Consider the following 22,926-nt stretch of genomic DNA (forward strand, 5'->3'; position numbering starts at 1 on the left):
TAATAAACTGTGCAATGAGTGTATTGTTATCTATCTTAAATGACAGGACTTTCACGAATTTTATGATATTATCGTGAAGTTTATTTCAAAACATTAGGGGGGGTGGCAATACACATTTTTGGGATGGGTCCGCCATAACACTCACAGAGAAGAAGAATAAACATTAGGGGTGAGAGGCTATGCTGACAAGCCTGATGCCCAAAATGTATGATTTATGCGCAGCGAGATAGATGCCGCTTTCAAGACAACTTGTAACTGGGAAAATATCAGAATCGAACAGAGCCATAGAATCGGTTTAGTCAGTTGTCTAATGAGCCCTTCCCAGCTAGCTAGTTTATGCTTGTGGCTAGAAACTTCAACCAGAATTTCAAATTTATCTGCCGAAGTTGGGACTTAAAAAAAAGAAATGTAGATGTAATGCCGTAGATTTACATTTTCGGAGAAAATCACTACAATAAATGTGCTTTAGCTGTCACATTGGCATGATATTGGCTACAATATTCTAGATTATTAATTCTCTTTACTGCAGGATCCACGGCAAGCGGGACACACTGCATGTTGTTGTGTTACTATGGAACGCCGTTTGGGCCATACTATGGACATGTACATTGGATGCAACCCGGATATAGACCGTCCATGAATCGAAGTATGCGAATCTGAATAGATTACGGTGAAAACAACGGTAGGACATCTTGGACGCAGTCTCAAATTCTTTGTTGGAAATGGAAATGGCCGTTTCTGACATGACGTGAACAATGTAATATTCTATGAAAGAAACTGTTCCTCTTCACTTCCGTAGCATTCCACCTAATGTGGGGGAGGCTATACGGACACGCCTTGTGCCCAAGTTCGCAGTTGAAAGTTGATTTGAGACAAATGGATTTGGTTTAGTTGGTTCAGTCAGTTGTTCTGACGAGCACTTCCCAGCTCGCTATTTATGCTGGCTAGCTGACAACAGCAGCGTTGCGATAGTTAAAAATTGTAAAAGAAAGTGATTATTTCAATTGTAGTTATATTTAGAGTAGGATAACAGCCTACTTGATATAGCATGAGCAGCAATTAATGAATCATGTAAACCTAAAACATGAGACATTGGATGAAAATAAAATGTTTTTTCGGTTGCAGTGATTTAGACCGCTGTGCAACTCGGGAGGATGGCTATATCAATATTTCCTCCACCAGTTATTGCATAATTAATTTTACTGACACAAAAAGATCGCACCATGTTGAAAAAAACAAATGATCTGTTGGAATTTATACAATTGTACCACAAATAGGATACATGTCATGATTAAATAAGGTATGACTTTACTAGCATACTGGCATAAAAACTGGATGGAATGGAAACGCGATTAGTGACTGTAAAAATAACCGCAGAAGAGTTTTGAAATCTTCCACATCCCATTTGAATCAGCTTTTGTTTTGTTAGAGAAAAACATGCTACTTATTGTTTTCTATAAAATGTTTTTCACAATTAATTTACTTAGTTTTGATCACTTTACACTTATTGAGCGATAGACCCCAGTAAATGTAATTTGCCTAATGAAGCGCGAGTGATGGAGAAGAAGGATATTGTTTCAAGCAAGTGCATTTCCAACCACGTTCACTCGCCTCGATTAACTTCGACCTTTTTTAAGAGGCGAGAGATGACGCAGGAGGTTAGCAAATCGAATTGATAAAAGGCCGGTGACCGGAATCCTGCACCCTTGTTTGCAAAGCGAAATACTTGGATTCCGAGTTTCCCCACTTGGGAGGTATCAGAATCAACCAATAGCAAGTTATACGGTCTATACAAAGAACTTACGTTCATTTGACTCGTAGTTACCGAGTTGTCGACATGACGTGAACGTGGTGAAATTCCTACCTGTCACGTGCGCGCCCCGTATCAAACGCTGGCTAAAAACTAGTTCCAGGCTGGGAAACGACATATTACAACAGAGAAGAACATTCCATCGACAGAGGAGCGGGAAAAGGGGGAAACCCTGTTACACTGGAGGTAAGAGGTATCCCCTGTTATTATAGTGTTATTAGGCCGCACTATTCCAGCTATCCGTAGCTAGCTACTGAGCGATGCTGGCAAGCTAGCTAGTTGAGGCAGGCTTGCCTTGTCAAAACGGGCCCCTGCTGATAATGAGGCAGTCTGTCGGTAAACTGGTGTGTTGGAGTTAATCAGCGACATTGGCAGCCACACCTGTTCACCGTAAATATGAGAATAACGTTAGTGTTTAAAAAGTAGAGCTGACTAACCTCCCAGCTGATGCAATCAGATGTTTCAAGTTCAAAGTTAGCTAACGTTACCAAGCTAACGTTAGTTAGCGTTTTCTAGCTAACTGCAGCAGCAGCCAGCGTTTACCATGTATGCAATGCGCTAACGACGGTGGTTGGCATTTGCAACTGCTAACGAACTAGCTAGCTAACTGTTACTCAATCTCTTATGCAAATTATTCAAACGATGTTCGTAACTAGCTAACGTTATTTAGGTAACTTAGTTGAACTTACAAAATACTTTACTGTCTACATGTTAGTCGATATTATTGTTCAACACGACTAGCTGAGTTGGCTAGTATAACCTGTTAGCTGGCTTTTTAGTGTGGCGTCATTTCGCTAATTATCTTTGCCTTGAAAAAGGGATGTTCAAATAACTCATAGTGAAAATGAAAGTTTCCAGAAATGTATAGTTGTCCTTTCACCAATGGCTTTATCATGTCTATCCTTCCCAAGAAGGGTACATCTTAAATGCAACTAAGCCTTCATTGGCTGAGTACAGTATTTGCCCATCCAGTATCTCACTCTGATTTGCATAGTCTTAATTGCTGATTCAAAATTACTTTAACGTTGCAAAACTAATGTACAGCTGTTTTTAAAAATATTTTTAAATAAATATGCCGATATCAAAGTATATTGATATTAAGCATTCCTTTACATTTCCCTTACAGCAATCATGGTAGGCGAACGCCGCAATGGGAACCTACTTGTCCAGCTGGGCACGAAGCTGCAGGCCTATCCAGAGGAGTTGATCCGGCAGCGGCGGACTCACGATGGCCAGACAGAGTACTTGATCCGCTGGTGCCTGCTGGCCATAGACGACGGTAGTGGCTCAGGTGGAGGGAGCAATGAGGCAGGAGGAGGTGGGGGAAGCAGTTCAGGGGTGGGGGGCTCCAGCGGCTCAACCTCAGGCGAGAGCAAGACGGAGAACATACTGATGTGGATGTCAACGGAGGATGTCTACGCCAACTGCCCCACTCTACTGGGCAAGCGCAAGGCAGACACCCAGCGGCCCCTCCAGGAGGAGGAGAGGCCCAGTGGAGAGTTCCCTGCTGATGTCACCTTTGACGAGGTGGAGCTCTCAGACATGAAGGACGATGTCAAGAACTTGGTCACGAGGGCCCGCAAGCAGATGGCCAAGAAGAGCGACTTTGCCATCAGCATCACACACACCATCCACGTGCTTAGTGCCTACGCCAGCATCGGCTCACTGGTGGGCGTCTTCAAGGAGACCGGTGCCCTGGATCTGCTCATGGAGCTGCTCTGCAACAAAGAGCGACAAACCCGCCGAAGTGCTGGGAAGATGCTCCGGGCTCTGGCCTCTCATGATGCAGGTATGGGGTTTTGATAGTTTCATTCTTAGACTATCCCAGTGTCAGCCATGTCGTAAATGAGAGTAGAGTGACATGCTGTTAGCATGCTGACTGCAGGAATGTCCACCAGAGCTGTTGCCAAAGAATTGAATGTACATTTTTCTACTATAAGCTGCCTCAACATAATTTTAGAGTATTTGGCAGTACGTCCAACAGGCCTCACAACCACAGACCATGTGTATGCGTTGTGTGCTTGAGAGGTTTGCTGATGTCAATGTTGTGAACAGTGCCCCATGCTGGGGGTATGGGCATGCATAAGCTATGGACAACAAACTATTGCATTTTATTGGTAGCAATTTGAATGCACAGATACTGTGATGAGATCCTGAGGCCCATTGTCATCCCATTCATCTGCCACAATCACCTCATGTTTCAGCATGATAATGCACAGCTCCTTGTTGCAAGGATCTGTACACAATTCCTGGAAGCTGAAAATGTCCCAGTTCTTCCATGGCCTGCATAATCACCAGACATGTCACCCATTGAGCATGTTTGGGATGCTCTAGATTAGAGGTTGACCGATTAATCGAAATGGCCGATTTAATTAGGGACGATTTCAAGTTTTCATAACAATCGGAAATCGGTATTTTTGGGCGCAGATTTTTTGTTGTTGAATTTACTTATTTAAATTAAAATGGACTTAAATTTTTTTAAATTTATACACCTTTATTTAACTAGGCAAGTCAGTTAAGAACACATTCTTATTTTCAATGATGGCCTAGGAATGGTGGGTTAACTGCCTCGTTCAGGGGCAGAAAGACACATTTTCACCTTGTCAGCTCGGTGGAACCAATCTTGCAACCTTACAGTTAACTAGTCCAACGCAATAACGACCTGCCTCTTGTTGCACTCCACAAGGAGACTGGCTTACTGCATTTGCGTAACAGGCAAGGTAAGTTGCTAGCTAGCATTAAACTTATCTATTAAAAAACAATCAATCATAATCACTAGTTAACTACACATGGTTTATGATATTACTAGATATTATCGAGTGTGTCCTGTGTTGCATATAATCTAATTGAGCCATACAAGTATCTGACTGAGCGGTGGTAGGCAGAAGCAGGCGCATAAACATTCATTCAAACAGCACTTTCGTGCGTTTTGCCAGCAGCTCTTCGTTGTGCGTCAAGCATTGCCCTGTTTTTGACTTGAAGCCTATCAACTCCCAAGATGAGGCTGGTGTAACCGAAGTGAAATGGCTAGCTAGTTAACGTGCGCTAATAGCGTTTCAAACGTCACTCGCTCTGAGCCTTCTAGTAGTTGTTCCCCTTTCACTGCATGGGTAACGCTGCTTCGATGGTGGCTGTTGTGTTGCTGGTTCGAGCCGTGCGAGGAGAGGGACGGAAGCTATACTGTTACACTTGCAATACTAAAGTGCCTATAAGAACATCCAATAGTCAAAGGTTAATGAAATACAAATGAGAGGGAAATAGTCCTATAATAACTACAACCTAAAACTTCTTACCTGGGAATATTGAAGACTCATGTTAAAAGGAACCACCAGAGTTCATATGTTCTGAGCAAGGAACTGAAACGTTAGCTTTCTTACATAGCACACATTGCACTTTTACTTTCTTCTCCAACACTTTGGTTTTGCATTATTTAAACCAAATTGAACATGTTTCATTATCTACTTGAGGCTAAATTGATTTTATTGATGTATTATATTAAGTTAAAATAAGTGTTCATTCAGTATTGTTGTAATTGTCATTATTACAAAAAATCATAATCGGTTGACCTCTAATCAATATAGCCTAACCAGAAGAGAACCTGTTCCTGACACCCCCCCAGCGTGCTGCTGCTGGCCTTCTGCCATTTATTCAAGTTGCCAGTAATAGGCTACACCAGCGGTCAACAACCTCTTCCATTTGGAGTGCCAATTTATTTGACCATTTCTACTGACATGATTATGATTTTCATATGCACAATTTTATGGAACAGTTACATTTGTAATAGTCTTCATATCTCAATCAATGTCATGTGGTCAATCAAAATGTTACTATTCGAAAAGTAAATGTGCTAATATGTAAGAATAGCATACATACAGCCGACAAATAAAAATATTGCATTCGGTAGGTAGAAAATATCCTGGTTTTAAAAGTAAATATCCTATAAATCACATTGGCTATGCATGGCCTGTCTGCAAGGAACTTAACATTGTATTAACTTGGTCCAGCCCAAAGCATGCGCTTGCAACATTGTATAAAATATTTTGGGCCCTCAGTTTCCCACAGCTGTAGGCTACTTGCGCAAGGGATAATAAGTCAATTGTGCTTTACCGGAATAAAAGTAAGTTACCAGAGACAACTCATTTGGATATACGTGCTGAGGTCAATACGTAAAGCTTATTACTGTCCTTACGAAACTATCAACTTTACCCACACATGAACATTGTGTTTTCACAGGAGGCGCGTGTAGCTTGTTGTTTTTGTTGGCCAATCATCAGTGGCACTAGCCTCTGACTCTGTGGCAAGCAAGTTAGGATATCAATGGAAGATTGATTTAAAATGATGCTGTTAAATGAGAAGGATATGTTTCAATGACCAAGAGCCAGCAGGTAGGCTGCTACTTCAACTTTGAATTAAGTTACTGTGTAGGACGGGGAAAGGGCAGCCTATGTAGCATTGATTTAGCTAGCTTACCAAGCTTCTCTTCTTGGTTTGATGCAGTAAAAACGAGTGCTATGTAATCAGTGGATGATAAATAACCTAGCAGCTAGAAGTTAGTAACTAGTACAAGTGGGCTTCTTTGCTTCACTCTCTTCCTCCTTGTGCTACTCAGCCACACAGTCAAAAACACAGCACGGCTCCTCCCCCGCATGCTGCCAGCTCAGTTTTCCTCTCCCTTAGTTTGTGCGTTTTTAAGAGCTTCAGTTAATAACATAGCAAAAACAATGTATTTTCTGCTGCTTCCCTCATTCGATTCGGATCAGCCTGTTCTGGACTTGACAGGGTCTATACAGGGCTGGGTCTGGTTGTCTGTTTGGACCTGGTCTCCATATTTAAAACATACATTTATTCAGGTAGGGTCCAGGGAGGAAAGCTTGTTGGACCTGAGAAGACATCTAATCTGAGAAATGTATTGGATTGTCTTGAACGGGAAAGATTCATATCCTTAATAATGGGTCATTAGGTCTGTGTGATATTAAAAGGTTCAAATATATTCTTCTGTAAACATCATTGACCTAAGTAATGGTATTTCTGAATGACTTATAGCTTTATTTTCTGAAGAGGGGCTTGAATTCTGGGTTTAGCAATGCAGTTTTTCCACTGGTTAATCTTACCTTTGCCTGATGGCTTTAGTTTGCGTAGCATTTTCTATTTGACCAATAATGCTTCCGGTTTGATTTTAAGGGTGTGAGTCTTTGGGTAATGGTTAGCCTGTGGGCAATGGTTAGCCTAACTATGGGCTCTCGTACTTGCCCTTTAGTCATGACATGAATACTCTGTAACTTGGAATTGTGTGCAACTAGTCCGGATGTGAACCCGGACCAGTTAAGCTGTTTGTTATTCATTTGAATATACTCTGAATTGTTGACATTGGCAAAGTCTGTTGCAGTTGACAGCCATGACACTTGATCAGTGACAATTCACTGATGCAATGACAATCTGTACAATGCAAAACACAAAGATTAGTGGTACTGGTAAAGCCTTGTACCAGGTCCCACCAAGCATTTCTTTACCATGTTTTTTGCCTTCCAACTGACCCTTTTTGGCATTTTGATGTAGCCTTATTACAGAGAATTCCCCAGTTGTAGAGCTGTTGATGTTTTTCTGCGTCATCAATGAATGGTAAAAAAAGAAGGGCTTACTCATCTTCCCTTTATAAAGAGGCCACGTCGGCCACCTTGGCTGATTTGGACTGTTTGTTTTAAGGTTTCTTAGCAACTATGTTTGCTGGAGGAAATGGATAACATTTTCATGTTTGATAAGATAAAGATTTTTTTTAACATGCTTTATGAAACCAGTCAACATTCATTGAATTGGGTTGTTGATTGTTATGGTAGGTTCATTTTTCTTTTATTAAGCCACTCACAATTGTCCTTTGAATTAATAAAGACACTGTCTGCTCTACTGTCTTGAATGGAATAACACAGCTATAGTGTTGTATTGCGCCTCTGTTTCTGTACTTTTTGAATTCCCACTCCTTGGGCCATGACGGTCCAACCTTGTGGACTCTTAAATGTGACTCCCCTATCAGGAATGGCTGAGACCTTTTGACATGGCACTAAGTAGAAGTCGACCGATAATGATATTTCAACGCCGATAGGACCGATATCGAATTTATTATTATAACTTTTTATATATATAAAAAAATATATATTTGTAATAATGACAATTACAAGAATACTGAATGAACACTTATTTTTAATTTTTTGTGTGTGTGAATTTTACCCCTTTTTCTCCCCAATTTAGTGGTATCCAAATTCTTTTTTAGTAGCTACTATCTTTTCTCATCGCTACAACTCCCGTAAGGGCTCGGGAGAGACTAAGGTCGAAAGCGATGCGTCCTCCGAAACACAGCCCAACCAAGCCGCACTGCTTCTTAACACAGCGCGCATCCAACCCGGAAGCCAGCCGCACCAATGTGTCAGAGGATACACCGTGTACCGGGCAACCTTGGTTAGCGCGCACTGCGCCCGGCCCGCCACAGGAGTCGCTGGTGCGCGATGAGACAAGGACATCCCTACCAGCCAAGCCCTCCTTAACCCGGACGACGCTAGGCCAATTGTGCGTTGCCCCACTGACCTCCAGGTCGCGGCCGGTTACGACAGAGCCTGGGCGCAAACCCAGAGTCTGAGCCACCAGTCTGCGCAACCACTGCGCCACCCGGGAGGCCCATGAACACTTATTTTAATATAATACATAAATACAACTAATTTAGTCTCAAATAATGAAACGTTAATGAAATAATGAAATGTTTAAATAATGCAAAAACTCAGTGTTGGAGAAGGTAAGAGTGCAATAGGTGCCATGTAAAAAGCTAATGTTTCAGTTCCTTGCTCAGAACATGAGAACATAAGAAAGCTGGTGGTTCCTTTTAATATGGGTCTTCAATATTCCCAGGTAAGAAGTTTTAGGTTGTAGTTATTATAGGACTATTTCTCTCCGTACCATTTGTATTTCATATACCTTTGACTATTGGATGTTCTTATAAGCACTTTAGTATTGCCAGCCTAATCTTGGGAGTTGATAGGCTTGAAGTCATAAACAGCGTTGTGCTTCAAGCATTGCGAAGAGCTGCTGGAAAACAAAGGAAAGTGCTGTTTGAATGAATGCTTACGAGCCTGCTGCTGCCTACCACAGCTCAGTCAGACTCCTCTATCAAATATCAAATCATAGACTTAATTATAATAAAATAACACACATATGTGACTTTAGGTCATTAATATGGTCAAACCCAGAAACTATAATTTCCAAAACAAAACGTTCATTCTATCAGTGAAATACAGAACCTTTCCCTATTTTATCGAACGGGTGGCAACCCTAAGTCTAAATATTGCTGTTACATTGCAGAACCTTCAATGTTATGTCATAGTTATGTAAAATTCTGGAAAATTAATTACGGTCTTTGTTAGGAAGAAATGGTCTTCACACAGTTCGCAACGAGCCAGGAGGCCCAACCTGCTGCATATAACCTGACTCTGCTTGTACTGAACGCAAGAGAATTGACTTTCCCTAGTTAATATTGTCTGCTAAAATGAATTTCTTAACTAAATATGCAGGTTTAAAAATATATACTTGTGTATTGATTTTAAGTCATTGATGTTTATGGTTGGGTACACTGGTGCAATGATTGCTTTTTTTTTTGTGAATGCGCTTTTGTTAACCTCTTACAGTTACCCTCCTACTTTTTTCAATTTCTGCCTGAAGACATACCCAAATCTAACTGCCTGTAGCTCAGGCTCAAAACCAAGGATATGCATATTCTTGGTACCATTTGAAAGAAAACACACTGAAGTTTGAATTGAATGTAGGAGAATATAACACAATAGATCTGGTTTAGATAATACAATGAAAAAACCATATGTTTTTTTTCATGTTTATTGTTGTATCATCTTTAAAATGAACAAGACAAAACAAACAGGATGATGGGGACAATTTCAGTGAAAAACATAAGACGGCAACAGTACTTGTGCAAAGTTTCAGAATGATAACTTCCAAAATGAGTGTGCTACATGACATTTATCATGAAGTCACCCAGGTGTCCCACACACCCCTGAGGCACATCTAAACCTGTAGAAATACATTTGGGCAGATGAACACCACTTGTGGCAGGAGCTGGATGAACCAGCTCCAGGACACCTTGGCACTGGGGGCTCCCATTCACTGTGAATGAAAATGTTCAGTTAGAATGGTTTCACATGAGCCCTGTATCAACAGGTATAATAAACAGATATATATCTGTATATATATATATATATATGTATGTATGTATGTATGTATGTATGTATGTATGTGTATGAATGAATGAGAGTGTACAGGGAACATAAGGTTGAATATATTATTATAGACCTGCTAGATCTGTCTCATTTATATTATGACATTTCAGCTAGATCTACAGTCTCCATTTCACTTTGGCCATTGTTGTGTGCCTGCCCTCCTCTCAACAGCCTCTAATAGGCTATTTCATGTGGGGTGAGGTGGGGTGGCAGACACACTCGTCTCATATTACATTACATTTTTATATATTGCTACTAAAATTTTCAAAAATCACATTTTATATTATTAATTTCAAACAGCATTAGCATGAGAATAACTTACCAGTCCAAAACTGTCCTCTCCGTTCAAAAAATATTCCTCCATTTGGGAATCGCTAAATGAATCGTCCTCCAACAATCTGTCTCACTTTCCCGATCAATTTCTCCTAAAATTGTGTGTACATCTGTACATTTAGACTTCGATTTAGCTTTCCCTGACTTAGTCGCCATACAGATTGATATATAAACAGCTGAAGATGCGCTTTACCAAAACTACGCTGAGCGTAACATGCGTTGCTCCTTCCGGTATGAAACTTCAATGGCGATTGACCCTCTTTTACGTCGGAGCTTACTACATGGGTTGGTCTTCCAACACATAGACATATTGCCTTTTACCTCAGCTCATTGGCTATCTACCCAGCTAGATTTCAAAACGATCAGTGGTCATTGGGTTAAAATACAGTCAATCAACGAAACAGCGGTCATATCATTGGTGCCCAATGATGTCATTACTTGTCTTCAAATCGGTTTCTTTCAGTCAATACGTCCTGGGAAATGACCCATCAAGTTTGCTTGTGTTACAAACAAACCAGTTGATTGCAATGAAACCAAACATGACTGAAAGTCACGTTTAGTGTGTGTGTTTACATCAAATGTGTCGTCGAAAATGGAATGAGACGGAATTCACGACACAAGCGGTTCACAAAATGTTTCGTGTTAGGCTATAAAAATCGATTTTATCAAACAATAGACCATTGTGTGAACACTTATTTTAACTTTTAATATACATCAATAAAATCAATTTATCCTCAAGTAAATAATGAAACATGTTCAATTTGGTTTAAATAATGTATAAACAAAGTGTTGGAGAAGAAAGTAATGTGCTATGTAAGAAAGCTAACGTTTCAGTTCCTTGCTCAGAACATGAGAACATATGAAAGCTGGTGGTTCCTTTTAACATGAGTCTTCAATATTCCCAGGTAAGAAGTTTTAGGTTGTAGTTATTATAGGACTATTTCCCTCTCATTTGTATTTCATTAACCTTTGACTATTGGATGTTCTTATAGGCACTTTAGTATTGCCAGTGTAACAGTATAGCTTCCGTCCCTCTCCTCGCTCCTCTCTGGGCTCGAACCAGCAACACCACGACAACAGTCACCATCAAAGCAGGTTACCCATGCAGAGCAAGGGGAACAACTACTAGAAGGCTCAGAGCGAGTGACGTTTGAAACGCTATTAGCGTGCGTTAACTAGCTAGCCATTTCACTTCGGTTACACCAGCCTCATCTCGGGAGTTGATAGGCTTGAAGTCATAAACACTGCAATGCTTGACGCACAACGAAGAGCTGCTGGCAAAACGCACGAAAGTGCTGTTTGAATGAATGTTTACACGTCTGCTTCTGCCTACCACTGCTCAGTCAGATACTTGTATGCTCAGTCAGATTATATGCAACGCAGGACACGCTAGATAATATCTAGTAATATCATCAACCATGTGTAGTTAACTAGTGGTTATGATTTATTGTTTTTTATAAGAAGTTTAATGCTAGCTAGCAACATACCTTGGCTTAATGCATTCGCGTAACAGGCAGTCTCGTTGTGGAGTGCAACGAGAGAGAGGCAGGTCGTTATTGCGTTGGACTAGTTAATTGTAAGGTTGCAAGATTGGATCCCCCGAGCTGACACGGTGATAATCTGTCGTTCTGCCCCTGAACGAGGCAGTTAACCCACCGTTCCTAGGCAGTCATTGAAAATAAGAATGTGTTCTTAACTGCGCAAGTCTGTGCCCAAAAATACCGATTTCAGATTGTTATGAAAACATCGGCCATTCCGATTAATCGGTCGACCTCTAGTTGCCACATTCGCTGAGGTTTCCTTTCTTTGGCAGTTTGAAGATAAGTACTTTTCTCCAGTCATGTGATATGATATTATGCTCCCAGATCTTGCGAACGAGATCAGTCAGCACCGTGGTAGTGGTGTTGACGACAGCTTTAAGTAGCCGCTGTTTCTGGTAGCTTACTTTTATTACACTATTTTTAACCGCGCGTAGATGAAGATAACCTAGCAAATTACATAAGTGTTATTTGAGTGACAACCTATCACACAAGCCATTTTAGCATTTGAATGCTGAATGTGTCAGATATCAGGAAGAGGCCGCCTACCTTGCATTGCTCAGTGCTGGGCATATTGCTCAGTTTGACTACGTTACTGATGCTGCCTGGGTGGTAATACTAGATTAATGACTGTCAACATTTACATGCAGTTTGACACTGATGGAGAGGATGCTTCAGTTGTCTCAAGATGAGCGGTATTTTCGTAAGGTAGAATGTAATATGAGAAACATTTTAGTGAACTGGCAATTCGTAACATATTAATTCATTTTATGACCAATTTATTCTACACTTGGACCGGTTTGGGTCCTGCTGACCTATGCACTTGTATCTTAAACATATTTGTATCTGGTACTGAAGCAGTGAATCATTACCTCACTTTTTTAGAGTATGACTTGAAGTTCAAATTGAGTGAAACCGAACAGGGTTGTTAATCAGGTAGGTGTGTGTGTGTGTACTCTCCTAGGGCAGTGGTAACCACCTCATTAGATACTAGGTGTCATGACAGACCAACAAGCAGTAATGATTCAGAGGGTAAGCTCAAAATAGTGTCCACATAAAATAATGGTGCTCCTGTCTTCCCACAGGGAGCCGTGCCTATGTGCTCCTGTCCCTCAGCCAGCAGGACGGTATTGAGCAGCACATGGACTTTGACAATCGCTACACCCTCCTGGAGCTGTTTGCAGAGACCACCTCCTCTGAGGAACATGGCATCTCTTTTGAGGGGATCCACCTCCCTCAGGTAGCTACCACATCATATTCCATGTCTCTGTACTGTAGTCTTACTTACCAATGGGTTCCTACATGTACCTCTGGATCAAACCAGTGAATTACCGGTCGTGGAGATGTAATGTGGCTTTTCCCCTGTGTGCTCCAGATCCCAGGGAAGCTGCTGTTCTCCCTGGTGAAGCGCTACCTGTGTGTGACGTCCCTGATGGACAAGCTCAACACGGCAGGGGTGGAGTCGAGCTCTGAGCGGCAAGACGCAGCAGGCTCCTCCTCAGGGACAGGCCACCAGCCGGAGAACCTGCGTGTCCAACGAGAGTTTGAGTTCACCATGGCCATGGCTAACCTCATCTCTGAGCTGGTGCGCGTCATGGGCTGGGACCGCAACCGGCAGCCGCCACAGTCAGCCGGCCTGGTCCAGGGCAGCGCCTGCGGGGAGGACCAGGAGGACGAGCCGCCCCGCCGTGTGGTGCGTTCTATCTTCCAGCCTCGCTTCTCTGCCTCTGCTTCTGCCTCTCCTGTCACTGCTGCCGCCTCTAACATGGCAGCCACCACACCACCCAAGAAGAAGACCAGCAACGGCTTCAAGACGCGCACAGACTTCGCCAGCCGCTCGGCTTATGTGGAATATGTGCAGGAAAACCTGAAGAGCGGCATGCTGGTCCGTATGTTGGAGGATTATGAGGAGGTCAGCGCTGGTGATGAGGGGGATTTCCGCTACAGTAATGATGGCTCGCCACCAGTGCAGGTAAAAATCACACCTTGTATCAGCCTAGACTGTGTCACACAGCACAGGCTCCTGCGATTTGAGTTAGGGTTGAGTGATGACTGATTTGGGAAAGACATTAACGCTGTTTGGTCAGATTTGCTGTAAAGTGATTATTTTTCTGTGCACAGGTGTACTGGACCTCCCTGTCTCGAACCTACTGGGTGCACTGGCACATGGTTGAGATCCTGGGCACTGGCACTAGTGGACAGGGTGAGAAAGACGCCCAGGAGAAGGCCTCCTCTCTGACTGAGACCATCAAGCTCACGACTGGTAAGAGAATCCCCTGCAACCACACTCACTCATGTAAGTGACTTTTAACAGTAACATGGCTCCGAAGCGCCAAAGAACACAAACTTTGAACCCTAATGCACACGCAGGTTATTCTGTAAATTCAACAAATTGCCATAATATTGTTTTTATTAGAAACTGTTGTCTAATATTGTTGTCTTGTATGCAGTGAGTCAGACATTATTCTCCAAGCCTCCTGGTGGGCTGTACTCGTTGCCTTACCTGGCTGAGGGGCTGCAGTCTGACGGTGCCACCCTGAGCAGGGCCGAGTGGTGGGAAGTGCTCTTTTTCATCAAGAAGCTGGAACCAAAGCAACAGCAGGAGATTAACAACATCCTGCGTCAGAGCCTCGATGAACAGGCAAGTGCCCATCACTGGAGCTGTGGCGGTCATGAAATGTTGTCAGCCAGTTATTGTCATACAAGCCTTTTGGATATCTACATTTTAAAAATAAGTATAATAAATCACTTGAATATACACTATCACAATAAATGAATGATTTATTTTAGGTCTGAAACATGTGAAGAAAATGCATTTCAGAAGAACAGAATATGATTTCCCCTACTGTATGTTATCTGACGGTGCACCGTGCTGTTGATAATTTACCAGACAAGATGTGCTTAAGTCCCGTGCCATTATTTTATAATAAGAGGAACATATTTGAACTTAACTGAATAAAATTGAATGGATATTTTTCCCTTTCCGGAGTGAGAGTGCGCCCATATGAAGTGGCTATGTTGAGCGTTTGAAACATGTACTATATGCTAGATTTAGAGTTATTTAGCAACTTTAGTTGTGAGTGATGCAAACCTTAGACGGCCTTAGAAATCACAAGATATGAGCTGCATGATGTGACCTATAGGCTATTGATGATTTTGAGAAAGTCACAAATAAGCTTGCACTCTGTTCCTTGCCTCAGGCTGCACACGTTGTTCTCTCAAGTGATCATATTTTCACCCATCAGACTGTTCTCAGCTTAATCTGGTCTTTACTTGAATGGCCCATTTATTAATTGGGCAAGACAAAAAAGGTGTGTCATCCGTATGCCCTGGAGTAGCGAATGGAAGCCACTTCCCCGCCGGTATGTTTTTCACTCATGTTGGGTAGGCTACTCTGGTAATTTGGCTGTCAACAGGTGATATTCTGCCCAAACTTTGTATGCCATGGCTCTCCAACCCCATTCAAATCAAATTTAATTGGTCACATACACATATTTAGCAGATGTTATTGTGGGTGTTTGTTCCTGCAGTAACCCAGTGCATAATTTTTAGGAAACCAGGGGAAATCTGTTCTGGAACATTGATAGTTACATGTTTTGTTATGAATACAATCTCATTAAACTGACAGCCCCTCTCTGCATGCTGGAGAAAGGAATGAAGGAGAGAGGGGAGGAGATGGAAACTCACAGTGGTGAGATATTCTGTTGCTAAAGGTAATGTCAGGCTATTATGGAAATATAAAAATATATTCGCTATAAATTACAAATTCACTAAGTGTAGGCTAAGTCTGAATTTGTTTAATTTAGGCTAGACCAAAGATGCATTTCTGCCAGGTGTAAAATGTGGTTTGCTATGTATTGTGTAACAGCACAATCATTATTTGAAATCAATTTGGGGGGGGGGGGCTCATAAAGGCTTATGCGTAAGCTCCAATATGCATATGGGGGATTTGAATTAATCCTCACCTTAGAAAGTGCTGTCCATTTCGTTGTTTGGCTCTGAAACAACATTCACAACGACCATGTTTTCCACTCAGTTTCAACCTATTGTTGAACTCCTTTCTTCAAATTGAGCAATCGCAGTGAGGTGAGTTGTAAAAAGCACATACTGTGTTAAGTGTTTTGATGTGATTTTCTATTGGATTGATGTTCGAGGGAAAATAGAGCCACCCTATCTGTCTTTAATTCCCACTCTCTAATCCTCTCACTCTTCCTGCTATTTTCATGATGCTCAGCCCCCATGGATGTTGAGTAGATTTCATATTTTTTCCTCTCTGCTCTGTCAGATGTCAGACGTAGATGAGGCCACTCTTATCCAGCTATCGGTGCCAGGCGAGGTGGCCCGGAAGATGCTCCACTACCTGAAGCAGACCCTGCAGAATTCATGTCTGTGGGACCTGCTCTGCTCCCATGCCTTCTCTAAACACTACCTGCGGCGTGGTGGGGGAGGCCTGGAAGACGATGAGCTGCTGCCCGACGGCTCCCTCGGATCCTCTGGCCTGGGTGGAGGACGGGGCAACTCCTCATCTGATGCCACCGCCGCTGCCTCTTCCTCCTCTGCCATGGGCTCATTGTCCAAGAAGCCCAAGAAGGAGAGTCCTACGGACTATTGCTCCGACACAGAGTCTGAATTGCCCATGGAAGATGAGTCAAACTACCCAGAAGACCTGAAGGAAAAGATGAAAGGTGTGGCAGTCTGTGTTTGAGCTTTGTTTGTTTTTGTTGTTGGCAAACTACCTCTAGCTATAGCCAACCCCTTTTTCCAGAGAAAGACAAGTGAAACCATAAACATGCCCAAGAATACAGGGTTGTTTTTATTACCTCACACTGTTGCACTCTAGCCTGATTTTTAAATAATGACAGCCATTCTTGCTCTAACATGCTTTGCCTTGTTTTCCCTACCAGTGTTTAACAACCCCAAGGTGCAGGGCAAGAAGACAGCCCTGGAGAAGCTGGGGGAGGTGGTTGACATCATGAAGAAGAGTGGCTCAGATCCAGTCCAGCAGCTGGCTGGGATCAAGTTCATCATCCAGGTCCTAGAGGATGAGGGGCCTCAGGAGAGAAGCACCCTCAGGACGGACGCTGTCCAGACCATACGGTAAGGCTGCTGTCTGCACACTTCTATTCTCGTAGGGTCATGTTTGAACTCTAACATTTGTGTCCTCCAACTTGATCTTTGAACCCCCCCACCCCCACCCCCCAGGGATAAAGTCCTGAAGCTTTTGGTTGAGATACTGAGTGGGCAGCCCAAGGAGAACGTGGTCAGCACCCTGCGTCTCACCCGTGCCCTCATGGTCAAGTATGAGTGGAGGGTCTCCTTTGCCACTGAAGGTGGCGTCAAAGCTATCCTCTCCTGTATGCAGGAATACCCCACTGTCCCACAGGTCCAGCAAGTCGCTCTGGCTGTGAGTTCTCAATCACTTTTTCTTTTTTTTACTCACGTTTTATTGTCTAGCTAGTTTTATAATGAAAGAGCACATGTTTCCTTATAGTTTTAGGGGATGACAAGTCATGACAACTTCACAGCTGCAGTGTTATCTATCATATTTCTGTCCACACTTACAGTGTGTGCGTGTTGGTTTCTTCCCCTCCCTAGACTCTGATGGTTATCACAGGTGCCAGTAAGCATGATCTGGGCAGTATGAGCAGCTGTTATCTTCCTCTCTCTGAGTCTGGCACACCCATGATGCTCGGGGTCTTTGCCAGTATTGGCTCTGCCACCGCCGAGGGCTCCAAGGGACTGCTGGCTGCAATCCCCGCTGGCATTGAACTGATGCTCAACACACCTAGGTATGTCTTTTACACCCCGACTGGCTCTCAAAGGGAATGGCAACATGCCCAACTCCACTGTTTCCTATGATGACACTGCTATGTCACAGCGGCTAAGGGATATCTGCTCTCTCTCTCCTTCCAGGTGTATGTTATCGGTGAGGAATGGTCTGTTGGTGATCATCATGCTGATCTCCAGTAGTAAGAGCCTGGCGGAACAGCTGGTGGCCTGTGATGTCAGCGCTGTGCTCAAGAAGTGCCTTGCAGCCTCGCGGCCAGTGAACATGCTGGCCATCATTGCCCTCAACCACATTTCCATGGTCCACAAGCTGGAGAAAAAAGGTTCGATTTCACTGCTTGTCTGAACACACTCCTTCCGGTTATGTGTAGGGGTTCCTAGCTAGCTAGTTCTGCCATGCCTCTTGCATTCCTATAATAGATCCTTCTTCCCACAATAAAGAACAGTTTATTGTCCTCTTCTTGTGGGCCTATGTCCTAATGGGGACTAAGAAGATTAAGTAAATAAATTATGTTCTGGATATTTTTCCAGAGTCAAAGGATGAGTTGGACTTCAAGGACACAGAGCTGAAGATGCTGGTGGTGAGCCTGAAGGAGATGACGGCAACCAAGGAGGTGATCCTGACGCTGGAGCAGCTGCTGTGCGACGACGCCTCCCAGCTAGAGGAGGAGCGCAACCAGGTGACCCGCAGCCGAGAGACCTACCAGGACCTGGTGCGCCTCATGGACCAGCACCGAGCTGACCGGGCCGCGCAGCTCTCCATCCTCAGGTGAGACTGAGGGGCTTGTTGTGCTGCCTACCGACAGGGTTTAGTTGTTGGAATGTCATGTCAGTGCCTAGATCATGTCATCAGTGTACTGTGTACGCCAAAGGGCGTATGTATGCACTGCATGTATTTTATTTTCAATGGTGCCCTGAGAATAACTAATTTAACACGAACATTTGTATATTCTCTCCTGTAGAATATTGAACAAGTTTTTGGACAATTATCTGGAGGATCTGCTTCCATGGCATGAGAGCATAGAACCATGCTTGTCTTCTATGACCGCATTCATTAATGACCGTGAGGTAGGAAAGATCCTCCATAATTATAAACCCAATGGCGTGTAGTTATAATCCTCTACGTTTCTATTTTAGATATGTATTCAATTAATGGTTATGTAATTAACACAAGGTTGTTTTCTCTAGGTGGTCCAGCTCCTCATCCGCTTCCTGTATCGCCTGGCCTCTGTGAACAAAGACTATGCCGTGGTGATGTGTCGTTTGGGCACGAAGGACGCCCTGGTCAAGGCGCTAGACAAGCACAGTATCAACCTGCTGTTGGTCACAGAGCTGCGGGACTTGATCACAGACTGTGAGAAGTACGCCAGTCTCTACAAGAAAATGACCACCAGCGTTCTGGCTGGTTGCATACAGGTTTAATACAAATTCTACTATCTTACCTATTCAGTCAGTTACAAGACTATGTTTTTATATTGTAAAATTCTACATTTTTATATAATTTTTTTACTTGTGGGTCTTTGAAATGTTCCTTCAATAGTGGGTGCCACATTTGGCTTGCAAGTGTCATGCTACTATGTTTCTAATAGCTAATTTGTAATCTCTGCTGTCCTTTCTAACCAAATACAGATGGTTTTGGGCCAAATAGAGGAGCATCGGCGAAGCCACCAACCAATTAACATCCCCTTCTTTGACATCTTTCTGCGCAATCTGTGCCAAGGTGTGTTTAAAAAATAAATATATATCTCTATCTTACTTTTAACTCAAATTACAAGTGAATACTAGCCTTGTATGGAAATGGTGCCAAAATAAATCATGTTACTTTTTTTCTTTTTTTTTCTTCATATAATCAAGAAATGAGTACTGGTAGATGTATTTACTTTAACCAAACATCATTTGAAGTTTTTATTTTGCCTCTGAAAGTTAAAGTACAACTTGTCTTAAACTGTCATTCTTTGTCTATGACCATTAACAGGATCTAGTGTGGAACTCAAGGAGGACAAGTGCTGGGAGAAAGTGGAGGTTTCCTCTAATCACCATCGAGCCAACAAGCTCACTGACAAGAACCCTAAAACGTACTGGGAGTCCAATGGCTGCACAGGTTCCCATTTTATCAACATCTACATGCACAAGGGGGTGGTGATTAGGTACGTCCACACATCACTTTGGCCATACAGAGGGTTTAGAATGTTGGCATTTTTAATCTTGATGTATGCAAATTGCACTTTTTTTTCTTTTTTTAAGACCATTGAAAATGAAGCACACCTGGTGTTGCCCACTTTTACCTTGCCTATATACTGAAACTTTTGTTATTGTCTTGTTCATGTGTCTGGATTTTTATGCTAGACTGCATGCTCTCAAACAACTGGTTACCTCAATGACATTGATATTTGTACTTTAAACCTTTAAAAAAAAATTTTTTTACTCTTAACTACTTAATGTAAGTACATTTTCTCCTTTTCTTGATTAACTCAGGCAATTGGCAGTGCTTGTGGCCAGTGAAGACTCCAGCTATATGCCTGCCCGCATGGTAGTACTTGGAGGAGACGACCCCACAAACATCAACACAGAGCTGAACACAGTAAGTAGCTGTATAAGCAGACCGGAGTAGGAAACTTTTGGAAATAGGTTACATTTACCATCTTGTCTTTAAGGTTTAAGCCCCTCACCCACCCAACTCTTTGTTTTTACAGGTCAATGTGCCTCCTTCAGCCAATCGCATTGTGTTGCTGGAGAACATGACCCGCTTCTGGTCCATTGTGCAGATCAGGATCAAGCGGTGTCAGCAGGTGGGCTGTGGAATCATGAAAATTTGAATTTCTGTTTACTTCCTGAATTGACATGGTACTAATCCCAACTTTGGTCAGCAGGGAGTCTCCTTTTAAATTTTGAACCTGCTCTTCCCACCAGGGTGGCATTGACACAAGGGTCCACGGCTTTGAGGTGCTGGGACCCAAGCCCACCTTCTGGCCCGTGTTCAAGGAGCAGCTCTGCTGTCGCACCTACCTCTTCTACACCACTAAGGCCCACACCTGGTGCCAGGAGATCCTGGAGGACAAGGCCCAGCTGCTGCAGCTCTTCAACAAGTAAGCCTGTCTCTACTATACACGGTACTGCAAATTACATGGACCCCCTGACTGTGCTAACCTGGCCTGGTGTGTGTTTGCAGACTGAACAGCGCTCTGCGACACGAGCAGATGTTTGCTGATCGTTTCCTGCCTGATGCCGAGGCAGCGGAGGCTCTGGGACGTACCTGCTGGGAGGCCCTCATCACCCCCATCGTACAGAGCATCACCATCTCGGGTAACTTTTGGAGTTTGTCTCACTCTGTCCCTCTTGCGCACACACTTCCTGCACTTCAGCTAGCTTCTATCAGTCATACATTACAAATAACTTGCTTCTCTTCTCCACTCCCAACAGAGACCCAAGTCCTCAGTCCCCTCTCCTGGCTGCTCAGTGAGTACCTTGACAACGCAGAGTCAGCCAGGCGCTGCAAGAGCCGGGCCGCCATCTTCAACTCCCGCGTCCGTCGCCTCACCCACCTACTGGTTCATGTGGATACCAGCAGAGTGGACACAGAGGAGCTCAAGCCGCCCATCAAGTGCAGTGAGTAATCCTGTAACGCTATACCTTACCACGCATTTACTTCTGATAAACACTCAAGGCTGCTATGGGTCTTTTCTCTGTCCAGCTTCTCAACCTTCAGAATAGTGAACTGACAATTATTGCCCCTGGAAATGGGTGCTGGGAATTGCCAATCAAAATGAGCTGAGAATACGTCTTAGTAGACTAGATTTTGCATGGTAGTATAAAATTTGGAAATGCGAGTGTATTGATACTTACTTTACTTATAATATTTGGTAGACACCACTCATCAAGTCTTCCGTATTTCAAGGTATTTCTTTTGTTTTCAGAAGGTATCAACCGAAGCAAAGATTTAAAGAGTAAGTAACAGTTTAGAGGCTAATGTACTGCATTTCGTTAAGTTATTCTTCCAGCTCAATGGCACCCCATTAAAATTATTATTTTTTTTATATATTTTTTTATATATAACTAATGACTGCAACATTCCGCTTTCCTCCCACACGCAACCCTCCAGTTTCAGTTGAAAATGATCAGGACGATGTTTGATTTTTGTTTTTTTTGTTGTTTTTGGCTGCAGATTGTTTTTACCCTGATTTTATCTCAAACCTTTTGTTTAGAAGGTAACTGAATTGTCATTTACTTTCAGATGGAAAAGATGGAAAGAACAAAGATGCAGCCGCTGTCTCCTCTTCCTCCTCCTCCAACTCTGTCAAGCCGAAGATGAAGAACACCAGCAGTATTGCAGGGATAGCACTGTGTTGGCAGGGCGTTGTACAGAGACAGGTAAGCCACTCCTTTATCTCTAAAACCGCTGAGGCCCATTATAAACCTACTCTGATCTAATGTCCTTGAAGTAAGTTGGTGTAGTAACTCTAAAAAAAGGTTTGAGTCTAGATGGCATCACTAAATGAGTCTTTGGCAGGATTTCAAAGTTGGAACTCCTAGATAAATAATAACTTTGGAGTGATGACTTAACACATGTTTAACAGGTTAAGAAGTTTTTGGACTCTACGTGCAGCCTGCCAGACTTTGTTGAGCGCTACAGGAACATGTACCTCCGTCTAAAGAATGCCATGGAGGAGCTGTTTGGCCAACAGACAGCATTTGTGCTGGCTCTCCGCCATGGCTTCTCTGCTGCTCTCCTACAGCTCTCCATCCTCACTGCCATGCACGTGAGTTATATTAGACGACCTATACTCAATACTACTTGGGTCATATTAGGGCATGCAACAGAAAACACACAGTTCTTCCCCGTTCCAGTCATTTTTCTTCTGTTTGGTGCCTAATGAACGTGACCCGGCAGTGCACCGTTAACACATCTATTCTCCAGATCACTGCTCTTTGTGTAGGTTGAATTCTCCGTCTCTGTTTGCAGGTGAGCGAGCGGTTTGCCCAGTACATCGACTTGATGATCCAAGAGAGTGGAGTGGACTCTGGCAACGTGGAGACTCTTAACCAGTTGCAGCAATTCCTAGAACCCATGCTCTTCCTCTCCGGCCTGGAGCTGGCCAACACCTTTGAGCACTTTTACAGGTAAGGCCATATTTCTATCCCTGTAGTTGGTAAGGTCCACCTAACACCATTTATCATTCTGAAAAGGACC

At 43.1% G+C, this 22,926-nt stretch overlaps 1 protein-coding gene across 4 annotated transcripts in view; it reads left to right on the plus strand.

The window, feature by feature from the left end:
• Window positions 1–1,756: 1,756 nt before the first annotated feature.
• LOC109899657 (cullin-9) overlaps window positions 1,757–22,926 on the plus strand; it is a 35,484-nt gene continuing 14,314 nt past the window's right edge. Inside the window, exons 1-25 of one of the 4 annotated variants that reach the window (XM_020495084.2) lie at window positions 1,757–1,996; window positions 2,937–3,599; window positions 13,037–13,191; window positions 13,327–13,923; window positions 14,073–14,214; window positions 14,402–14,592; window positions 16,237–16,636; window positions 16,856–17,048; window positions 17,154–17,355; window positions 17,547–17,740; window positions 17,865–18,061; window positions 18,270–18,507; window positions 18,701–18,806; window positions 18,927–19,154; window positions 19,368–19,458; window positions 19,714–19,885; window positions 20,214–20,319; window positions 20,432–20,527; window positions 20,649–20,824; window positions 20,908–21,041; window positions 21,159–21,344; window positions 21,653–21,682; window positions 21,970–22,106; window positions 22,313–22,495; window positions 22,699–22,856. In XM_020495084.2, the coding sequence (XP_020350673.1) occupies window positions 2,942–3,599; window positions 13,037–13,191; window positions 13,327–13,923; window positions 14,073–14,214; window positions 14,402–14,592; window positions 16,237–16,636; window positions 16,856–17,048; window positions 17,154–17,355; window positions 17,547–17,740; window positions 17,865–18,061; window positions 18,270–18,507; window positions 18,701–18,806; window positions 18,927–19,154; window positions 19,368–19,458; window positions 19,714–19,885; window positions 20,214–20,319; window positions 20,432–20,527; window positions 20,649–20,824; window positions 20,908–21,041; window positions 21,159–21,344; window positions 21,653–21,682; window positions 21,970–22,106; window positions 22,313–22,495; window positions 22,699–22,856 (4,970 nt within the window). In that variant the 5' untranslated portion in view covers window positions 1,757–1,996; window positions 2,937–2,941. The remainder of the gene's footprint in view (window positions 1,997–2,936; window positions 3,600–13,036; window positions 13,192–13,326; window positions 13,924–14,072; window positions 14,215–14,401; window positions 14,593–16,236; window positions 16,637–16,855; window positions 17,049–17,153; window positions 17,356–17,546; window positions 17,741–17,864; window positions 18,062–18,269; window positions 18,508–18,700; window positions 18,807–18,926; window positions 19,155–19,367; window positions 19,459–19,713; window positions 19,886–20,213; window positions 20,320–20,431; window positions 20,528–20,648; window positions 20,825–20,907; window positions 21,042–21,158; window positions 21,345–21,652; window positions 21,683–21,969; window positions 22,107–22,312; window positions 22,496–22,698; window positions 22,857–22,926) is intronic. The other 3 variants (XM_020495082.2, XM_020495080.2, XM_020495083.2) reach the window with 3 other exon arrangements.

Source organism: Oncorhynchus kisutch, linkage group LG11 (assembly GCF_002021735.2).
Source record: "Oncorhynchus kisutch isolate 150728-3 linkage group LG11, Okis_V2, whole genome shotgun sequence".
Taxonomy (NCBI): Eukaryota; Metazoa; Chordata; class Actinopteri; order Salmoniformes; family Salmonidae; genus Oncorhynchus; species Oncorhynchus kisutch.